Here is a 21,684-nt window from a genome sequence, read left to right as displayed (position 1 = left end):
CAAAGATTCCACTGGTTACCAGTAGAATCCAGAATACTTTTCAAGTTTGCCTGCATCAGCTTCAAAGCGATCTTCGGGATGCTACCAACTTACCTAGCTTCCCAATTCCTCACCTACTGCCCAAAAAAGACTTCCTGCAGAACATAAGAACATAAGCAGTGCCTCCGCCGGGTCAGACCATAGGTCCATCCTGCCCGGCAGTCCGCTCCCGCGGCGGCCCATGACCTGTCTGAATCACCAGAAGGGGCTCCCTTGCCACCTTGGTTTCTCATTGAAGTCCTATCTTCCCATCGAAGTCCTAACCCTCCGGTCTTGCACATGCACGACCTGTTGGGTTTCTATACTTATTACCTGGTTAGCTTTCTATACTTGTGTTACATCCCAGCTCCTCCCTCAGTATCCCACGATCCCTTTATCCCTCAGGAATCCGTCCAATCCCTGTTTGAATCCCTGTACCGTACTCTGTTTGATCACTTCCTCCAGTAGCGCATTCCAAGTGTCCACGACCCTTTGGGTGAAAAAAAACTTCCTTGCATTTGTTTTGAACCTATCTCCCTTCAGTTTCTCCGAATGCCCCCTCGTACTTGTTGTCCCCTTCAGTCTGAAGAATCTGTCCCTATCCACCCTCTCTATGCCCCTCTTTACTTACCCATCCCTGAAATCATGTCACTACAAGAAGTACCTAAACAGAATGCTTTCTTTCCAGGCAGCCCAACTGAACACATGGCTAGCAAAACCTATACTCGAAGCCACATCATATGCGGACTTCAGAAAATCTCTGACAACCCGCTTCTTCAACACCACCTAAACTCTCCCCCTACCAATTATAAACCGCCTCGAAAGTCCTCCCCCTCCTTTTCCCCTCCCCCAACGTTTAATGCTGTACCTCTCTTACGCTCATCATATATATCTAGCTGTAAACAGTACTGATCCCTTGTAACTGTTCATATTGTATCATCCTATAACTTAGTATAACATCCTGTATCTGATTGTAAACATCCTGTAACTATTCTCTTGTTATCTTGTTATCTTGAACCTACTGTAATCACCCCAGTACCCGCTCACTTGGTACTTCTTGTATCTTATTGTAAACATCCTGTAACTGTTCTCTTGTTGATATCTTGTACCTTATTGTAAACACCCCAGTACCCTCTACCCCTTTGTAAACATACTGTAACTGTTTTCTCGTGCTAATATCTCGTACCTTACTTGGTACTTCCGGTATCTTATTGTAAACATCCTGTAACTGTTCTCTTGTTAATATCTTGTACCTTATTGTAAACACCCCAGTACCCTGTACCTCACTGTAAACATACTGTAACTGTTTTTTCATGTTAATATCTCGTACCTTACTGTAATCACCCCAGTACCTGCTCACTTTGTATTACCCTGTATCCTACTGTTAACACTGTACTCTCTCTAGACACGATTCCACTGTAAACCGCTTCGAACTTAGGGTATAGCGGTATATAAGAAATAAAATTATTATTATTATCATGTTTCTATGTTTTTATTTTTTTTCCTTTAGTTATGCCATACCAATCCAGAAACCCTCCCTCTCTGATTTTTCTTACGTGTTTACAGGTAATAGCTTCTGCTTTTCATTTCCTTCACATATCCTGACTCGGTGAAATACTATGTCAGTTGAGTATGAGCTTCATTCTATAATGTTAACATTATAGCCTTAGCGGCATGTTGGCTTTAGTCTTTTCCAATTGTCAGCTATAATTTTATGGGCACCATTGCTTGGCTATTTGAAATACTGAACATTCCAGGCTGCACAATACTCTTCAAGGATGAAGCTCTTTGGACTATTTTTTCTCTGTCTCTATTCACTGGTAGGTGGATGGAGACAGAAAAAAGCTTAAAGATTAAAGCTTAGTGAATCAGCCCATTCATTCTGGAATGGTCTGGCATGACTAAAGGAAAGAAAATTATCAGGTAAGAAACATAATTTTCCCATTTGTTTAGTTAACTACAAGTTGCGAAGATTTCTTCCCACATCAGTTACTGTAACAGGAAGAATTAAAAAAAAAAAAATTATAATTGTGTATTTCTTTTAAGATTTAAAAGCAGTTTAAAATCTTTTTTTATACTGTTTTAGGCTTTTTGAACATGACTATTAAAATGAGTTAGTGATATCATAGGCTGCTGATGTGCCTAATTTATTAAGGCCCCTTCCCATAGATACACAGAGATTAAAGCTTAGTGAATCAGCCATTTGTAATATTGGTCACATCTGCTTAGCTGAGATCTCATGTAACCCATAATTTCTTTGATGGGCTGTGTTTAAATTTATGTAGTTCACTATAGCCATATGTTTTCTTATGTATACTATGTTTCAAGTTTTCAAGTTTATTAGGATTTTATATACCGCCTATGAAGGTTAGCTAAGCGGTTTTTACAATCAGGTACTCAAGCATTTTTGTGTGTATGTTGCAATTCATATACATTCAGGTAAGTATGTAGAATAAAACTTTAATACACATGCTAGCTCAAAAATAAAGAGACTCTACACTAAAGTTTTAACTTATAGTGATGTCAACCTATTTATAATTAATTATAGTGTATAGGTGGTATAAGGGGCCGCTGAAAAGTTCTCAGCTCAACCAAGAAGAAAATGATGTGGAGCCATGAAGCCTAAGTTATTTCACACTTTTCTTGACCCTTTTCGTTCCAATGTTATGAAATAAAACAAAAAGGATCAAGAAAAGTGTGGAATAACTTAGATTTCCTGGCTCCACATCATTTTCTGCTTGGTTGGGTTGAGAACTTTTCAGCAGTCCCTCATATTTTACCAGCCTATTGCTTAGAACACAATATCTGCCTGAGTGCCTGAAACTTTTCTAAAAACTCTGACAGTGGGGGTTTTTCTGTCAGATGAAATTTTACTATTTTTCTAGTGTAGTCTAATATCTTTAAAGGTGTAAAATGTCCCTCAAATGGACAATTTGGAGCATTCAAGGAAAGAATGAATGTAAGTACCAGCCAAACATTGATACTTGACACAGATGTCACCCTCCCAAAGCCCAATACGCTCCCCTTTCTCGCGGGTAATAAAGGCTCGGTGGAGGACTTTATATTGAAGCTCTTGGAGGTTAGCAGATTTATTATAAGCATATAAGGTCTTAAAACAGTCCAAGAACTGGGACTAAGAGATGTGCTGCCTAAAGTCCGCCTCCCAATGCGCCCGCAGTGCTCCTAGGACCGATAAAGGAATAAAAGATTTGAACAGTCTATACTAGTAGGACAGAGTATTAAGCTGAGGTGGCATAGCAGAGAAAATGGTATCCAGCTTACCTGTAGTCCTTGCCCCCGCATGCCCTCGACTCTCTACCGCCCAGTAGTGCCAGAGATAACAATGGGGAATACCCCAATGAGCCTGGAGTTGTTGGAAGGATGGGAAGCCAGTGGAATGAAGCTCCAGCACATGCTTCATAGCCTCACACCCCCGAAGACGCCCATCCGGCAAACACTGGACAGCCCCAGCCGGGAACAATGCTAGAATTCCCCTCCAACTTCAGGAAAGGGGACACTGCAGTACTCAGTCCCTGCTGACGTCTCCACCACTGCCAGGCCCTCCATATGGGCAGTAGGAATTGGGAACAAGTATGATATTGGCGATGGGGATCAGACTGAAAATGAAGCAGATTAATAAATTTAAATGGATGGCACCAACCCTCCGCCCTGCCCGAGGGAAAATACCGAGCATGCCCTTTATAGCTTTCATGAACCCAGTGCATAACTGCCACCACATTGTACATTCAGATATCCGGAACGTTAAGGCCCCCCCAAATACTTATAAAGAGAGTTTATGCACTCCAATGCTAGGGGCCCATGACAGATTTAAAGTGGAGCTCATCACGACAGCAAAGCAAAAGGGGCATGGTCTGAAGAGGATACAGCAGTTTAGGAACTAAAACCATTTTCACAAGGGCCACACGACCCAGAAGCCCTAATAGAAGCTCCTTCCAGGGCTGACACAGTTTTTCAATAGCCTCGAGAGAACGCTGGGTCCAAAACCCCGTGCCCAACGAGGCGTCCCCAGCAAGATCCACGCTGTTCCCCACAGGAAAGACAGAAGTCATCCATCAGGCTGCACAGGGTCTTGCAGAAGCAGTAAATCAGGCAGGAACAGCAGAATTTATCTGCTGATAGTTTGGACTTGACAAATTTCCTAGAGAGGTCCGATAATGAGATACCGGCAACTGCTACGCTGCTTGTACAATTTGCTATTGACTCTGACAGAGAATGGATGCTTAAGTTGTTCTTTAAGTTTAAGGATGTACCATTTATGACTAAAATAGTGAGAATGTATCCAGACATGTCACGAATGACCCAAAAGAAAAGAAAACAGTTTCTCATTTTGAGACCAAGGGTCCTGCAGTTAGGTGCGACGTTTGTACTCAGATTCCCCTGTAAATGTGTGATGACCTATCAAGGGAATAAATTTGTCTTTTTTGAACCTCAGCAGTTGACAAAATTTATTTCTGCTAAAGAGCAAATTTAGAATACTGAGCAAGGGACATCGACGCCTTTTCGAAAGCTTAGGTTTGAAAATAATAACACATGCAAAATGACACCAGCGCAAGGTTTTCAAAATTATAATTAAGATTTATTGAATTATTGTTTCTATTTTTCCATTATGAGATCAAAAGAATCAAGCATAATTGCTTAACAGTTGCGCTAATGGGAGATCGTAATAGTTGCCAAATGCTGGCCTTCTAATAACGATCTCGTCTTACTATCTCATTTCATTCTATTATATACTTTTGGCACAATGACATCATCAGGTTGACAACCAATAAAGTAATATGGGTGGTCTTAAAAGTTTAGACAAAGCAAAATTCCTCCACGTTTCCAAGTTAGACAGTTTTAGAAAATTACTTTTGATTTCTGAATTAACATTATAACATATTCAAGAGAATCTACAATTATTAACAGGGTGCTGAGAAGTTCTCAACCTCTCCCTAAATTGACAGGTTCACATTACACAGAAACCTTAGTCTGGAGGAGGAGGGGGGCAGGTCCCCCTCTCCTCCTAAGCTGACAGTCTCACACACAAAAAGAGCAGGAGTGTCTGACTTAATTACTCCCAGATGTTGTTGTAGGATTTCTTTAGGTTGCAAATATATATTATGTTTTTCAAAACTTATTCCTTTGTTCACTACACAGTCATTCACTCACTCCAGTCATATTTGTTTCATTCACTCTTTGCTTGGCCAAGCTTTCCTTCCATATAATCATTCATTCAAAACTATATTTAATTCAGTTTGGGATACGTTATCTTTCTTTACCAGACTAAAGCAAGCACATGTGGTATTAATTAACACCACGCTGCTGAGAGCGGGAAAACTAAACAAAGGACAAAGAAGACAAAAACTAGTCACTGGCACAAAATGGTGTCCAAAGACAGAACAGATATAGTAAAAACAGAGAACCCAAATTGGTTTCCTTTCTGATCTGACCCAACAGCAAAGTCCATAAAAAACACCATTCTTTCCCTTATATTAATCTATAGTGTGTTTTTCTGGCTTTAGTTACATATTATTCAGATTTTTATTCACCCGTTTTTTGTACATTTCTATTTGGGCGTGGCCCTAACTGACACATGTATTTGTATCTAACTAGAATTACCCAGAATCATACGAAAAAAAGGCGCTTTTGTAGAAAAACTCCACAAAAAATACTGCACTTATCATGTTCTGACATCCATTCCATTACCGTCCCATAAACATCACCCCCTGCTGGCCACGAGCCACTACTCCTCAATACTTGAGAGAATTTCTGTTTCAAGTCAGCTCATTAATAAGGATCTTGTTCCCTCTCAGCTACCATCTTTTATTTTCTTTGTATTGTTTGATTAGAGATTTCAGCGATTGTATTGCTTTCTCCCCCTTTAATTGAGGTCTAATGTTACAATCCAGTAAATTTATATTTTGGTTTAATTCTTTGCCTTTATGATGAGAAAAAGAAAGTCTTTTGCTTTTCTTATGTAAATTTTCAAAGTTTGAACTGGTATTGTATTATTTCTTTGTCTTGACTAATAATTATGTCAAAACTACAAAATGAAAATAAAGATTATGAAAAATCAGGCAGGAAGCTGCTCCATAAATGCCCTGGCTTCTTCCACCATGGCAAAGGTAGTCGCCCTGCCATCCTGCCACACACACAGCTTCGCTGGGAACACCAGTGCGAATTGGAGGCCTCGGTTGTGAAGATCTGTGCAGAACAGTGACAAGTTTGCACTGGGCAGCCACTTGCACAGAGTAATTGTTAAACAAAAGCACTTTAGAGCCTTCATAGTCCAAAGTCCCTGCTTTTCGGAAAGCTCGGAGGAGGAGCTCTTTTTCTCTCCATTTAGTGTAGCAGGCTATAGCCGTGCATGCTCTCCCCTCTCCCAGTGATTTAGCACCAATGCGGTGGGTCTGCTCACAATCAAAATGTGTGCTGGTGCCGGTTTGACCAAGCTTCTGTGACAGCCACTGGCTAAAAACCCGGTACAGGTCGGCGTCCTTCACCGTCTCGGGTAGACCTACCAACCTAAGATTGTTACACTGACTACGATTTTCATAGTTTTCCAGTTTATCAGTGAGCTCCGCGGTTTGTCGGCGCAGCTCCTGTATCTGTGTTACTAGGCCGGAGTACGTGACTTCCTGATTGGACATTCGTTGTACTACCTCGGCAATTCTGCGATTGTAGTTGTCAAACTTCTCATTCATTTCCTCCACCTCCGACTGGATCTTATTAAGCCAGTCTTCCAAGGCCGCCAACACAGACTTTGTAATGTCCTGGATCCAATCCCAAGCGGGGATAGTGAAAGTTGCTGGCTCAGCCGCCTTTTTAAGAGGTGTCTGGAGCTGCTTATCTTTAGAGCTTCATGCCGCTTTAATCGGCATACCCGGCTCAGCTGTGCAGTCCAAAACCTCTCCTGTCAAGGGCAAAGACCCGACCCCGATGCTCAAGCCAAAAAAGTTGGGGGGGATGCAGAGAAAGCAGGTTATAAATGCTGATATATTCGGGGTAAGTATGGAGCTCCTCTCTCGCATGTCTGCTCAAGCAGGCTGCATCACGTGACTTGCTAAGTTTTATTTTCACCATATCTTGCATTATCTATTTTGAGACAACCACTTATGATAATACCAGTTAGGTATTGAAAAGGGTTTTGGCAAAATTTGTTGCATTTTTTTCTTACCATTGTTAAAATGAAATGCAATTCTGAAGAAAAACACCAGGAACAACTCAGCTTGTTCTTTATGATCTAGGACTGTCTTTAGGGCAGGGGTAGGGAACTCCGGTCCTCGAGAGCCGTATTCCAGTCGGGTTTTCAGGATTTCCCCAATGAATAGGCATTGAAAACAGTGCATGCAAATAGATCTCATGCATATTCATTGAGGAAATCCTGAAAATCTGACTGGAATACAGCTCTCGAGGACTGGAGTTCCCTACCCCTGCTTTAGGAAATGGGAAGTATAAGAAGAGAGATGGCTATATTCAGGCAATTTTTAGTATTGAAAAAGTGTGCAAACAGAAGTTATTCAAGTTATTCTTTAGACAGAAAGCACATTGGTCAACTACATCCAAAAGTGAGAAAAATTTAATGCTTACAAATTTTGTGCAGCATGAAGAAATTTATCCAAAAAGGATCAATATCTGCTGCAAAAAACAAAAAAGCATGTGCTGTATAAATTTAATTGAAAATTCTATGCACATATAATTTTCTTCTTCCAATTCCCTTACCATCTCCCTCCCTTGCTATATTCCAGCTGCTTGTGAAGATAATGAAGCAGATGATGAAGTAGGTACAGGACCTGCAGAAGCCGAGGATGAAACGGGTGATGATGGAGATACCTGTGCTGATTTAGCCGATGGTAAGTCTGGGCTAAAAAAATATTATGAAAACTCATAGGAGAAGCATAGGAGCATTGTGTATAAGTGAGGAAAAGAGCGGTGTGACAAACCAATAAATGCTGCTAGGTTAACTGCTATGAACAGAATTCAATCGATTCTGAAATAGACCCTTTTGAGTGTTTTAGTCATGTAACAATAGGGAAAAAACAAGCCATATAATTCAAAACTTTAAAAACGTGCTGAATTTTTAGAAGGAAAAATATTTTTATTAATAATAATAACAGTTTATATACTGCAGGACCATGAAGTTCTATGCGGTTTACAATGGTTAAAAATGCTACAAACTTAAGTAAAACTAACAAAGTAAAAGCTAGTGATTAACAGCTTTAGAGATCAGTTATTGTGGAATAAAATTGTACAAATCAGCTACCTAAGTACTTCAGGAACAGATATGTTTTTAGATGTCTCCTAAATTCCCCATAAGTATTAGTAAGCATAAGTAATTGTTCTAGATCTTTACCCCATAATGCTGCCTGATTTGAGAAAAGATGTTGATGATGTTTTTTAAATTTTCATCCTCTAACCGGTGGAGAAACAAAATTCAAGTGTGAGCTTCTCTTATGTCTATTGGTTGAGAAAGAGAAAAGGTCAGTTAGGTATTTAGGGGCTAAACCAAATAGTACCTTAAAGCAAAAACATGCAAACTTAAACTTCACACGTGCCTCCATCGGCAACCAGTGCAGAATTCAGTAGGAAGGTGTTACATGATCGAATTTCTTCAACCCCAAAATTAGCCTGCATTTTGCACCAGTTTTAATCGCTGACTTAGGGCTCCTTTTACTAATGTGCGCTAGCGTTTTTAGCGCACACTAGACGAAAAATTACCGGCTGCTTAAAAGGAAGCAGTAGTGGCTAGCGTGTGGTATTCCACGCGTTAAGACCCTAACACACCTTTGTAAAAGGAGCCCTTAATATACGGGATTGTACCAAAATTCTAAATGATGAAACATCAAAGTATGCTCTAATGGACCAAAGCTTCCAGAGAGTAAAAAAAACCTTTTCTAACTAAAAAGTCCACCTGGTCCTTCATGGTTAGGCCCTGGTCCAGGATAAGTAGGATAAGTAAGTTTATTGATGCACAGTGATGTTTTAGTATCAAGCGGGTGTGACGAAGTTACAAAAAATTTTGTTTTTTCTGAATTAAGCTTCAGTCTAAATTCAGTCATCCATTGTTCCATCAAATTTAGTACTTCTGTTGCCTTAGGAATAACTTCAGAGAGAGAGATAGCAAATGGGATAATGATCATAAAGTCATCTGCATATCTAAGTAATTTTATCCCCAGCTGGGACAATTGCACACCTAATGATGACATATAAACATTGAAAAGCAATGGGGATAATGGTGACCCATGCAGAACGCCAGATGGATTGCTCCAAGTATCAGAGAGATCGTAGAAAAAAAGGAATCCAACAGTAGTGCTAGCTACGCTGTAATTACCTATCTCCTGTATTATTATTGAAAAACATAGCAAAAGATAATTTTTAAAACCAATTTTTATTGCTTTGTATTAAGATTAAGCGATTCATCAAATTTTAAATAAAACTTGAAACTTGATTTCCTATCACGTAGATAATAAGAATCTTTTGTTCAAATTGTACTTTCCAAAACCACTATGCAAAATAAACAATCATACTTAATAAAACATTCCTAAAGAATCTCAAAATAAATAGACTATGGTCTTGAATATTTCAATGGATGTCCACCTTTCAGCTTTTATTTCAAACAATATTGCAGTTGACAAGTAAAAGCTGTTTAAGAGACTCACAATTTGATCAATGAAGAACCAGAGTGCATTTAGAGTCCTTTTCGATATAATAAGTGGATAGTTCAGGTAGTACTGACCGATTCAGGAAAAACATTTTTGATTCAATTTGATTCAGCCTGTTGAATCGATTTTTCGATTCAATTCCATTTTCCTGCCCAATTGGGTATTGTTGTTTTCAGACATCCTTGTGGGTTTATTTTATAGCCTCTTCACCCCTTTGCCCTCTCCTACCCAAATAAACAAAAAAGACTTTTCCTCTCTCTGTTAAATCCTAGCTCTCGTTTGCAGTCTAACACCAGCTCTGGCAGGATACATATTTCAAATCTAACATATTGTAATCACAAAACAGAAAATAAAATTATTTTTTCTACCTTTTGTTATCTGGTCATTATGCAAATCATGTTGGTCCCATGCTCTGGTTGTCCTCTGTAACTTGCTTGCCAGGGTCTCCTGCCTATTTGTCGTTTTCTTCTTTCTCGGTGCTAACCATCCATCTTCCATCTCTCTCCTCCCTTTCTGTTTCCCTTCCCTTCCCCGGAGGTCTGGCATCTTTCCTTTGTTTTTGTCTCCATCCCCGCAGCTGCAGCGATGGACCCCACCATCCCCATATCCACCATCTCTCCTTTTCTTAACTACCCTTTCATCCAGCATCTCTCCCTCCTTCCCCGCCACCCTAGGGTCCACCATCTTTCCCTTTCTCTTCCCTACTACCCTTTTGTCCAATATCTCTATCCCCCCTTCCACATCATCACTTGTGTCCAGCTTCTCTCCCTTTCTGTTCCTTCCCTCCCTAAATCCCATTGTTCACCATCTCTCTCCCTCTCCTCTGTTTTTAGACCCATTATTTCTTCCCGCCCCCCCCCAGTCCGGCATATGCACGTCTTTTTGAACCCCCCTTCCCTCCCTCCGTGTACTTCTATACCAGGCCCCCCTCCCCTGAAGGCCTGTTCCCTCCGTGAAAGCCTGCCCCCCTGAAAGCCTGTCTCCCTATTGAAGGCCTGCATCCCCCTGAAGGCCTGCCCCCCCCCCAGCCGCCTGGTCTTAACCTTTACTTAATTACAGCAGTGGAGCAGCCTGCAGAGAGGATCACTGGTGCTTTAGCGATCCTTGTAGGCTGCTGTCATCTTCAGGAGCACATTCAATCTGCCATGATCCTGACCATGATGTTAGAGGAGGGGCGGGACTGCGGCAGAGTGAACGTGCTCCTGAAGACGACGGCAGACTGCAAGGATCGCTAAAGCACCGGCGATCCTCTGTGCAGACTGCTCCGTTGCTGTAATTGAAGTAGAGGTAAGAGTGGGAGGCCAGGGGGAAAGCCGGAGGACACCAGCACTTCCCGACTGACCCTTGCCCCCCTAAAGCAGGAACGGCAGCAGCAGTAGACGGCCAGCGCTGACACTTCCGCTGTAGGAGACCTGAAGGCACGGGGATGAGAGTTGAGCCCTGAATCGGCCAGGCCGATTTTTTTTAAAAACCAAATATATTTGAATTGATTCACCCGAAGTGAATCGGTGAATCGATTCAAATCGGGAATCAGGCAGCACTAGTTTGGGGGAAAATTTTATTTACTGCACTTTAGGTGCCAAAATTAGTGTGAGATAATTGCAATGGATAAGCAGTTACTGTTGGGGGATGTCCAGTATTACCCCTAAAGTTACCACACAGATCAGTTTCCTATTGTGCATTAATGTCAATTGTGATTTAGCAAGGAGGCACTGCTGAGCACTGGCATAATGGCAACTTAAGAACAGGCTCTGCATGGCTCATGATTAAAAACTTATCATCTGACCACATCTGCAACCTCTGAACTTCTACACACTTCATATTTAACATGACTTCCAGAAAAAGTGGTAAAAGACAGCATCACTGCAAAAATCGACTCCAAGTAAAATTAAAGGTGAGGCCTCATCAGCCATTGTAGAGGAACTTCACAGTCTAAAGGAACTCTTCTCTGAAACCAAAGAGGATACAAGTGATATTAAAGAAGAATAGGCCATGCTGAAAACTGAAGTCACTCAGTTTAAAACAAGAGTTGAATTGTTGGAAAAGAAATAGGCTATGGCCGAAGACAACATAAGTTTTTGCAAAGAAATGCTCGCTGCATCACACAAATTGAGAGCTCAAGGATACCAATAATAGTACCAGAAGAAACAATATTACATGCTGATTATTCAACTAGATCTCCCTGCAGCATTTGACCTGGTAGACCACGACATCCTGCTACAAATACTAGATACAATAGGAATCACAGGCAAAGTACACACATAGTTTCAAGGATTCCTACAATCCAGGACCTACAGAGTAAAGACAAAGAAAAATCAAAACCATGGTCCAACACCTGTGGCGTACCCCAAGGATCGACATTATCCCCAATACTCTTCAATCTCTACATTGCATCCCTCGCCATTATTCCCAACACTCTTCAATCTCTACATTGCATCCCTGCCTAGACAAAATAGACTTAACCTCCTATAGCTATGCAGACGACATCACCATTCTCCTCCCTTTTGATCAGCCAACGCCCACCATGACAGACACACTACACAGAACTCTAGAAACAGTGGTAATGTAATGTAATGTAATTTATTTCTTATATACCGCTACATCCGTTAGGTTCTAAGTGGTTTGAAGAAAATATACATTAAGTTTATAAATGAGAAGTAAGAAGGTACTTAAAAAATTCCCTTACTGTCCCGAAGGCTCACAATCTAACTAAAGTACCTGGAAATTAATAAAGAAGATAAAATAAAATGGTAATATGGATGAAAGACCACAAACTAAAACTGAACCCAGACAAAACAAAATTCATACTTCTCGAAAAAAATAAAACCCCAACCTAACAAACCTAGTAATAAACTCAATCACCTACCCCATTCAACCCACTCTAAAACTTCTGGGAATGATGATAGACAGATGCTGCACCATGCAACCACAAATAAACAAAACAATACAAAAATCATTCGCGGTCATGAGAAACCTAAGGCAAGTTCGAAAATTCTTCAACAGAAAACAATTCCAGCTCATGGTTCAATCCCTAGTCCTAGGTCTGTCTCCTTGACTACTGCAACATCCTATATCTCCCCTGCCCCTACAAACAGTACAAAACACAGCCCTGAGACTAATCTATTCACTATGAAAACACGACCACATCACCGAGGCATACCTCGATTCACACTGGCTCACAATTCAAGCAAGAATACTATTTAAATTCTACTGTCTATTATTTAAATCCAGCCCAGCCTACTTGAACAACTGCCTAATCCAAACTACCACAACCAGACACAGGAGAACCCAGACACCATTCACATACCCTCCAATCAGAGACACCAAAGGGAAAAAACTGTACGATGGCCTTCTAGCCACACATGCAGCAAAACTAGACCACCAACTCTCCAATCTACTAATTGCGACCCCAGACTACAAAACTTTCAGAAAATAAATAAAATCCCTGCTATTCAAGAAATCCATGAAGACTAACTAACACCGTATGAAACATTTCAATCCTCTGAAGCAACCCACTCTATTCTGTAACATCTCTGGACATGTCAAGAAATCCTCTTCTGTAATCCGCCTTGAACCGTAAGGTAATGGCAGAATAAAAAATCACAAATGTAATGTATTGGGAATTCCTGAAATATGGAAGATCTGAATGCCATAAAATTCCTTGAATAGCTTAAACTAAACTAAAACTTAAGTTTATAGACCGGGTCATCTCCATGGAAAATGGAGCTCAACTTGGTTAATAATTATAAATTAATAATAACAACAATAATGTTGAAGATTAAATAAACCAAGAAGAAGAGAATAAATCAAAAACATAGCGAAGATGATAAAGAAAGTTAAGAGAAGCAAGAAGTTAGATACTTAGAGAATAATAATGTTATCAATATTCTGTGGAATGTTTGAAAAGAATTTAAGTCTCTTATTGTTAGTGGAATTGCATTCCAAATCTCCAAATTGTTAGATCTACATTTCGACAAAGATTTTGAACATAAGAACATAAGAAGTTGCCCCCGCTGAGTCAGACCAGAGGTCCATCTTGCTCAGCGGTCCGCTCCCGTGGCGGCCCATCAGGCCTAGTGCCTGAACAGTGGTCCCTGATTAATTTTGTGACTTACCTCTAATCCCATCCCTATAATCTACCTCTACTCTTATCTGTACCCCTCAATCCCTTTGTCTTCCAAGTACCTATCCAAAGCTTCTTTGAACCCCTATAGCGTGCTCCTGTTTATCACATCCTCTGTAAGCGCGTTCCATGTATCCACCACCCTCTGTGTGAAAAAGAACTTCCTGGCGTTTGTTCTAAACCTCTCCCCTTTCAATTTCTCTGAGTGCCCCCTTGTACTTATTGATCCCCTTAATTTGAAATATCTGTCCCTGTCTATTTTTTCTATGCCCTTCATGATCTTGAAGGTTTCTATCATGTCTCCTCTAAGTCTCCGCTTTTCCATGGAGAAAAGCCCTAGCTTTTTCAGTCTGTCAGTATATGAGAGGTCCTCCATGCCCTTTATTAGCTTAGTTGCTCTTCTCTGGACCCTCTCAAGTACCTCCATATCCTTCTTGAGGTACTTGAGAGGGTCATATCATGTGCAACACAAATAACTATTAACTATTGCACTCAAGATTTTACAGATCTTTTGGCTTTGACTTCTTTTTTGTGTGTGTGATATCATGTTTATTAAGACAGAAGGCAACCAAGCACATACAAAACCAAAGTACAAGTGCAACCATGGTATCAAACAGGACAACAAAACAGTAGCAGAAGCAGCACAACTGCAGTGGTTCAAGTTCAAATAATACAATCTTATCGTTAAGCAATACAGAAGGCATTAAGAGAAGAAAGAATAACAAATCTTTCCAGCCGGCCACTTCTGTCCTTATTGTACTAGAAAAGAACACTCAGAATCCCCAAACGATTCAACACACACGTTCTACCAGGCATCTAATCAAGTAATACACACACCGTGGGACACCCCACACTTATATTAGGCAGAACCCCATCTGCTGGAACACAAAAATGACAATGAGTGAGAGGAAACCAATCGAGGATCCAAGCCCCCAGGAAGGTAGGGGAAACAGCAGTGGGAACAATGGCAAGTGGCGGTAACAGCAAACAGCACCAGAAAACCTGCAAACTGCAAAATACAAACTATGGGATGCAAGCAGTATTGTCCATAAACCCTTCCCATAAAGCACAATAGGATTTCCAGACATCTTGAGGTCGAGACAAGTAGGTATCCAGTTCATAGCGTGCCTGCTGCTTCATCAAGGTAATCCACATAGAGTACGATGGAGCCTCCTCAGAGGCCCAATATTTGAAAATGAATTTTTTCACCAAGAGAATAGCATGCAGAACAAATTTTTGAGAAGACATCCAATCCCTGGTGTGCCATTTCTTGAACATCTCCCATCAGTAAAGCAGAGCTAGTCTAAGGTAAAGCACCCCTCAACAATCTAGCCAAAAAATGTTGTACAGAATCCCAAAGAGCCAGTTTCTGACAATCAATAAAGGAGTGGAAGAAAGTACCGCTCTGAGTTTTGCATTTAAGACAAATATCAGTAGTCCAGAATCCCATAGTATGCCCTCTAGAACGAGTAAGGTATGCCCTGTGCAGAATTTTATATTGTGTCTCATGGAGGGTCACCGCTTTCACATGGGCATACAGGGTTTGGAAAAGTAAATGTAGGTATGGAGACCTCAATCCCCAATTCAGCAGACCACTCCCTCACTAAAGAGGCTAAACACCCCTCCCCCTGACAATCCCTACCCTCTACATACCATGTGGAAATCCTGTTTGAGGGGGTAAAAGTAGAAAGGAAAATCAGATCCATAGACCCAGTGCTCCCCATGCACCCGTTCCAGTGAGCAATAGCATATTTGTCTAGTTTTTCAATGACATTTCCTATGTAAGGGTGAGTGTTGAGAAGAATGAGTGGCTCAGCCAAGAGCAACTGAGGTCGGGTTTTGTGCATTTTTTGCAAAAAATCATGATAATACACTGCTGTGACACTTCTTCCACATGAAACTTTGTCTGTGATGATGATGCCTTCAAGATCATAAGCAAAAATCATCATTTGTTTGATTTTTGAGCTCGTTGAAAATTTTTGGGTCGTGGGGAAGATGGAGCTCTCCACTCGTCATTGAAAAACTACGCTAATACGGCTGGGAGGTGTTGCCTCATGCTTCCTTCAGTCCAGACATGAGTCCACCAGACTTCGGCCTTTTTCCAAAGTTGAAACAACCTATGCTTGGACATCGTTTTGCATCTCTGGAAAAGATTTCTTCTGCCGGTACCCGAGCCATTCGGCAACTGAACAAAACGGTGTCTTGAATGGAATAATTAAGCTTCCCGGACATTGGGACTCAGTCATTGCAAAGCAGGGAGACTATATTGAAGGATTGTAAATAAATACTTGAAAAAAAAAACCAACCATGTAAATAAAAAAAAGAAATAGTGTGCATTATTTATGAAATGACCCTTTTAAATACCAATGTTGAATATCACCAGTTTCTTGACAAATTCAGGCTGCATCCCCAGACCACCCTGGCACTGTTGGATTGGTACTGGAAACGTCCACAAAGCACACCACGTGGAGCCAGTTCCTGGACACAGGAGTATAAAGTGCAAATGCTTTATTTCAAATATTAAAACTACACCAACGAACACTGGAACCTAGACCCAAAAAGCACACCATGTGGAGCCAGTTCCTGAACACAGGAAATTCAAATGCTTTATTTCAAATACTAAAACTACATCAACGAACACTGGAGCCTAGAGATCTCGGGATTGGTACTGGAACAATCTCTAGTGATTTTTAGCTACATTATTCACGTAATGCCACTGAAAATCTGTAGATGGCTCCAGCTGCTGCTACCCAAATAAATAGGCCTGTTTTCTGGAAAAGATCTCCTATGGAAAACTAATTTTGAAACTAGGGTCTTGTAACTTTATAAATGCAATGACTCAGTGTGGTATTTGCATCTCACTTCTCTGTTTTGCTCTTTTCTATTCTCATCCATGTTATCTATGGAAAGATGATATTCCATCTGATGCAGAAGCAGAGGAGCATTTACATCACCTGGAGGCAGAGGAGCAGGATCTGAAGCTGAATAATGATAAATTGGAAGAACTAGGTAAATATGTGTGAATTAACAATAAAATATGGAAGTGATAATCCCTGTATTTTATGACAAAGGGGCTTAAAACTAATACCTGTGCTTATGCATTCTTATTCTTAGAACTGCAGGTATGAAATAGTTATTGCTATTACCATATATGCTCACAGGGTTGTCCTACCTATGTGTCATTCTCATCAGTGCCATAGCACTCTTGCTATTACTAGCTTCATGCAAGTATGGTAAACAGACTCTGACTGTGCTGATGTTCCTTGAGGAGATACAACCAGTGCTACGTATGTTCCTGGTTTGGGAAGAACTCTTAATTCAGAGTGAACTTGAACAATGTGGAGAGGTTTGGAGGGATATGTGCAAATGAGACTGGAGAGTGATAAAAATAAATAGTAATGATTGTTTGAAATCTGTAAATATTCTGACTGGTTGAAAGGTTTTGTTTTTTTCCTGAACATGTACACTGAGAGGAGGGCATGCCTGAAGGGAAGTGTACATAATTATTTTGTGACCTGGAGATAAGTGTAGCAAAAAGCCATTTGTTTGGCCGATGGCTCAAGCAGTGGAATCAAAGAGGAGGTTTAGTTGAAAGAGTTGGTGAGTGAAATTGATTGCTGCTTTTTTTTTTTTTTTTTTTTTTAACTAAAAGAAAAACAGAAGTGTGATAAATGCTGATTCCTGAATCAAGCATTTTCCTTGGCTAGGAAGGGGTTTGTGATGTGCAGAAATATATTTTGCTTTAGTGAACTTGTCAAAGTTTAAAGTTAGGTTTATCAGTAAGGAATAAATGTTTCCTGGGCAGTAGGTAAGACATTTAAGGCATGTGGGTTATCTCCCAATGGCCACGTGCCATATGCAGTAGGAATCCACTCTAGATGTTTTTCTGTGACTCTCTTCTACTTCACTGGAAGCTCTAACACCACCTGTAGTTTTTCCCTTTTGCATGCATCCTGAAGAAGTGTTTCTGCTCTGCTCTCCCCTTTTTATTATTTTCTTTGGTGTTTTTGGTCACTTTGGGGGATTGCTGGTACTTGAAGCAATTCTTCAGCTCTGCCTGCGTTGAGAACAAGCAGACTTCAGTCTGTAGCAGACAGGCTGATCCCTGGTGGTACCTTTTAACCAGCCTGCATCAGTTTCTTCGGAGCTCGGGGCTATCCCTGCTTTTTGTCTCACCTACTGTTTAGCAGGGGTCGAGCGCAGGCTGTTAATTACCCTTAGGAGGCTCAGCAGTGTCTCGCAGGGTGCTGGCTGGTTTTTTCTGCCTCTACCCTTCCCTGTGCACATCCGTAGGTCCACTGGGATGGAGGTACAGTTAAGCACCGTGCCTGACAGGCAGCCTGAAGATCTACATCGAAGAGGCATTCCCAGTGATTTTCTGATTCCAGCTACATTAAAAGAGCTGAGGCAGGCTGCAGGACTTATCCAGCACAACACAGTTCACAGTGAGTAAGGTTATTACAGCCTATGAGGTAAATGGGTCTGAATTTGGCAGTTTTGAAAGTTTCTATAGATCCCCTTTGCTCCTCTACCTGAAAAATCCTAAAATCGTCATTTTTGTGACTTTTTCTATGTGAAAAATATCGTGAATTTTTTAGCGGCAGCCATCTTGAATTTTTAGCAGTCATTTTATCTACAGCTTCCTGCTCTTTCAAATTGGCAATTTTTGTCTCAAGACATGTTGGGATGGAGTCTTTGGGCTCTCCTACTTCAGATTTTTGCCAGGGTTACACAAATTTAGCACCTAAGGAGAGTCCTTGTGCAACGTGCCGTGAGGCACAGCCAGGAGAGGTGGCAGCACAAAGTTTAGCCTTTACCCTAAGCAAGGGACAAAATGCTTGGCTAGCCTGTTGGGGCGACCTTCTCTCTGTTTGGGGCTCGGCAAGGCTGAAGGTTCTGCACAACAGGATGTGGACTTTCTGGAGCTCAAGAAATGTAAGGTGCAGTCATCAAAGAGTGACTATGCCCCAGGGTCCAGAAGCTTTCCCTGATTTCATGAAATATCTGTGAAATGTATTTCAGAGCAGCCATTCTCTTATGCATTCCCACTCTGCCGCAAATGCGTCTTTGGCTGCCATTGTTTCTTTGGTCACAGCCTCTTCACAGTCAGCCTCTATTCAGGGGATACTGATGATGATATTGACCAGCTTGTAGACCTCTTGTTTTCCGGCGCTGCATTTCCCATGACTGGTGATCCGGGGCTGTATGTTGGATCTTCGGATCCTTCAGATGCTTTAGAACCTGGGGACAATCCTACAATTCTGTGTTTATTTAAATCTATGACTTTGCCTACTCTCTTCTTGGAGTCTATGCAGGAGTTGAACTTAGTCACTCAGTCGGCTCTGTCCACTTCATCTTCGTGGCTATATGGTATGTGGTCGCAGTCTTCTGCTTTTCCCTGTGCTTTGAGCATTCTGATCTCGGAGCAATGGTTCTCTGAACAGGGTGCTCTCATGGTTGCGAGAGCTATGTTTCGTTTGTATCCTACAGTGCTGGAGTTCCAGCAGCTTCTTGGTCAGCCAAAGTGCACTCTTTGGTGGCACAGGTGACTTAAGTGCACTTCTTTCCTAGTGAGGGTGATGTGGTGCTTAAGGACATGCAGGACCACCAGGTGGACTATTTGAGGCAGCAGCTTTGGGCATAAAGGCTGCTCTGGTAAAGTCCTTTGTCACATGTGCTTGTCTGTCCCAGCTGTGCACTATGGTGAGTGAGACTGTAGAGCCCCCTCCTCAGCTTCTTTTGGCTGGAGTAGGTTATGTTGCTGATGCTGTGAATGATCTTATGTGCGTCCTGGGTAGGCTGTCGGCCTATTCAATATCTGCTCGCAAAATGCTCTGGATTAGACAGTGGGCTGGTGGTTCCACCTCTAAAACTACTCTTTCTAGGCTTCCTTTTGAGGGGCAATTGTTATTTGTCAAGGGCTTGGATGATCTCATCCATTCTGTAGTGGACCGTAGCCCTCTGACTCTGCCTGACAGCAGACCCAGAACCTCTAGAGATTCGGGGTGCTAAAATTTTCATGGTTCTAGGTATTCTCATATATATAACAAAAGTAGAATAAAAAAGATTAATTTATTAATTTGTGAATTCAGTTGTACTGATAGATAGTTAATGAAAGAAGGCAAACCTCAGACTGTACTGCTGTGTCTCATAACAGCCTATGGTTATTTGATAAATGCAATATAATATAATGGTTTCAATCATTGGTCCGCCTCCTTCCTTTTGATATAAATACAGTAATTTGTTAAGTGTGACAATTAATATAATACTATGAAAAAAAACTTTTAGTAGTAGTTTTTATAAGTTAGCTAAAGCATCTGTGCAAATAGCAATTCTGTGCAAAATAACAATTTAGTCACATAAAACTGAATTCATAGAAAGTTCACAGAAAAACCACTTATAGAGGCCACAATAACTGACTCTGACGGATCCGTTTCGTTGGTATTTCTTCAGAGAATCAGTTGAAAAAAGCTATGATATGAATAAATAATACCTAAGAAAATATATGAAAAACATTGTGTCAATCACTATTATCCCTGCCTAGTCACTATTGCAATCCTGACTACTCATCATGCACTAAGCTAGAGCTAAAAAAGACAAAACATCTATGAGCTACTACTTTAAGACAAAACATATTCAGGCTCCACATCTGAGAGAATTTCCCAAGGCTACAGGCAGAAGTTCTTGGGCTCCAGGTGTAGCCAGTCTTCCGCTTCTCTTTCAGCTCCCTGTGTTAAAAAAAGAAAAAGTGCTCTAGCACCAGGTTGAGGGAGGTCTTTCTATATGTCGGGGGCAGACTCTTATCTCGTCCTATCAGTGGATTCTGGACATTATTTGGTCCGGCTACAATCTAGACCAGTGGTTCCCAATCCTGTCCTGGAGGACCACCAGCCAGTCAGGTTATTTATTTATTTTGTTTTAAAAATTTCTATACCGTTTATAACTAAACGGTTCACAGAGTTACATACATAATTTAAAAACAAAATCATCATGGAGCAGATTTGCATGCCTGTCACCTCCATTATAAGCAAATCTCTCTCATTCATACTCATTAGGCTTACCCAAAACTGACTGGTGACTGGCTGGTGGTTCTCCAGGACAGGGTTGGGAACCACTGACCTAGACCAGCGATGGCGAACCTATGGCACGCGTGCCAGCTGTGGCACGCGAAGGCCTTGCAGCTGGCACGCGGGAAGGTCCACAATAGAGAGCTGCACGGGTCGCGGGGATCCCGTGGGGATGCCTCCGAGGGTCGCAGGGTTCCTGCGGTGCTGGATGTATTAAGTCGCGCGGCTTTTCTCCCTACCTGCTCTGCTTGCAGCACAGAGCCGAACGGAAGTCTTCCCGACGTCAGCGCTGACGTCGGAGGGGAGGGAGGGCTTAAACAAAGCCCTCCCTCACTCCGACGTCAGCGCTGATGTCGGGAAGACTTCCGTTCGGCTCTGTGCTGCAGGCAGGGTAGGTGAGGAGTAGCCTCGCGGCTCGAGTGGCTACCAAGGGAGGAGGGCGGTCCGCCCCACCCCGTGTGCAGCACAGCCGGCCAGGTCCCCTTACTTTTGTGGCGCTTCCGCGACCGACAACAGCCCCGGTCTGACAAACCTCCCTGCCCTTAACCGCGAATCTAAATTACCTTCTTACAGCAGCTGTAAGAAGGAAATTTAGATTCGCGGTTAAGGGCAGGGAGGTTTGTCAGACCGGGGCTGTTGTCGGTCGCGGAAGCGCCACAAAAGTAAGGGGACCTGGCCGGCTGTGCTGCACCCGGGGCGGGAGAGAAGGAGGGGGGAGAAGGACGCTGAAAGCACTGGGGAAGACAAAGGGGTGAAGAAGGACGCTGAAAGGCCATGGAGAAGACGGGGTGGGGGGGGGAAGGACACTGAAAAC

At 41.8% G+C, this 21,684-nt stretch overlaps 1 protein-coding gene across 16 annotated transcripts in view; it reads left to right on the top strand.

Moving 5' to 3' along the window:
• The window catches only part of MICAL3 (microtubule associated monooxygenase, calponin and LIM domain containing 3), a 711,269-nt gene that overhangs the window by 608,868 nt on the left and 80,717 nt on the right, over positions 1 to 21,684 (top strand). For all 16 annotated transcript variants that reach the window (XM_033950898.1, XM_033950894.1, XM_033950891.1 and 13 more), the window contains 2 exons: positions 7,767 to 7,871; positions 16,714 to 16,812. In XM_033950898.1, the coding sequence (XP_033806789.1) occupies positions 7,767 to 7,871; positions 16,714 to 16,812 (204 nt within the window). The remainder of the gene's footprint in view (positions 1 to 7,766; positions 7,872 to 16,713; positions 16,813 to 21,684) is intronic.

The sequence above is a fragment of the Geotrypetes seraphini genome, chromosome 7, assembly GCF_902459505.1.
Source record: "Geotrypetes seraphini chromosome 7, aGeoSer1.1, whole genome shotgun sequence".
NCBI classification, from domain to species: Eukaryota; Metazoa; Chordata; class Amphibia; order Gymnophiona; family Dermophiidae; genus Geotrypetes; species Geotrypetes seraphini.
Note: the sequence above shows the minus strand (reverse complement) of the source record. Positions and strands in the feature narration are given on the sequence as shown.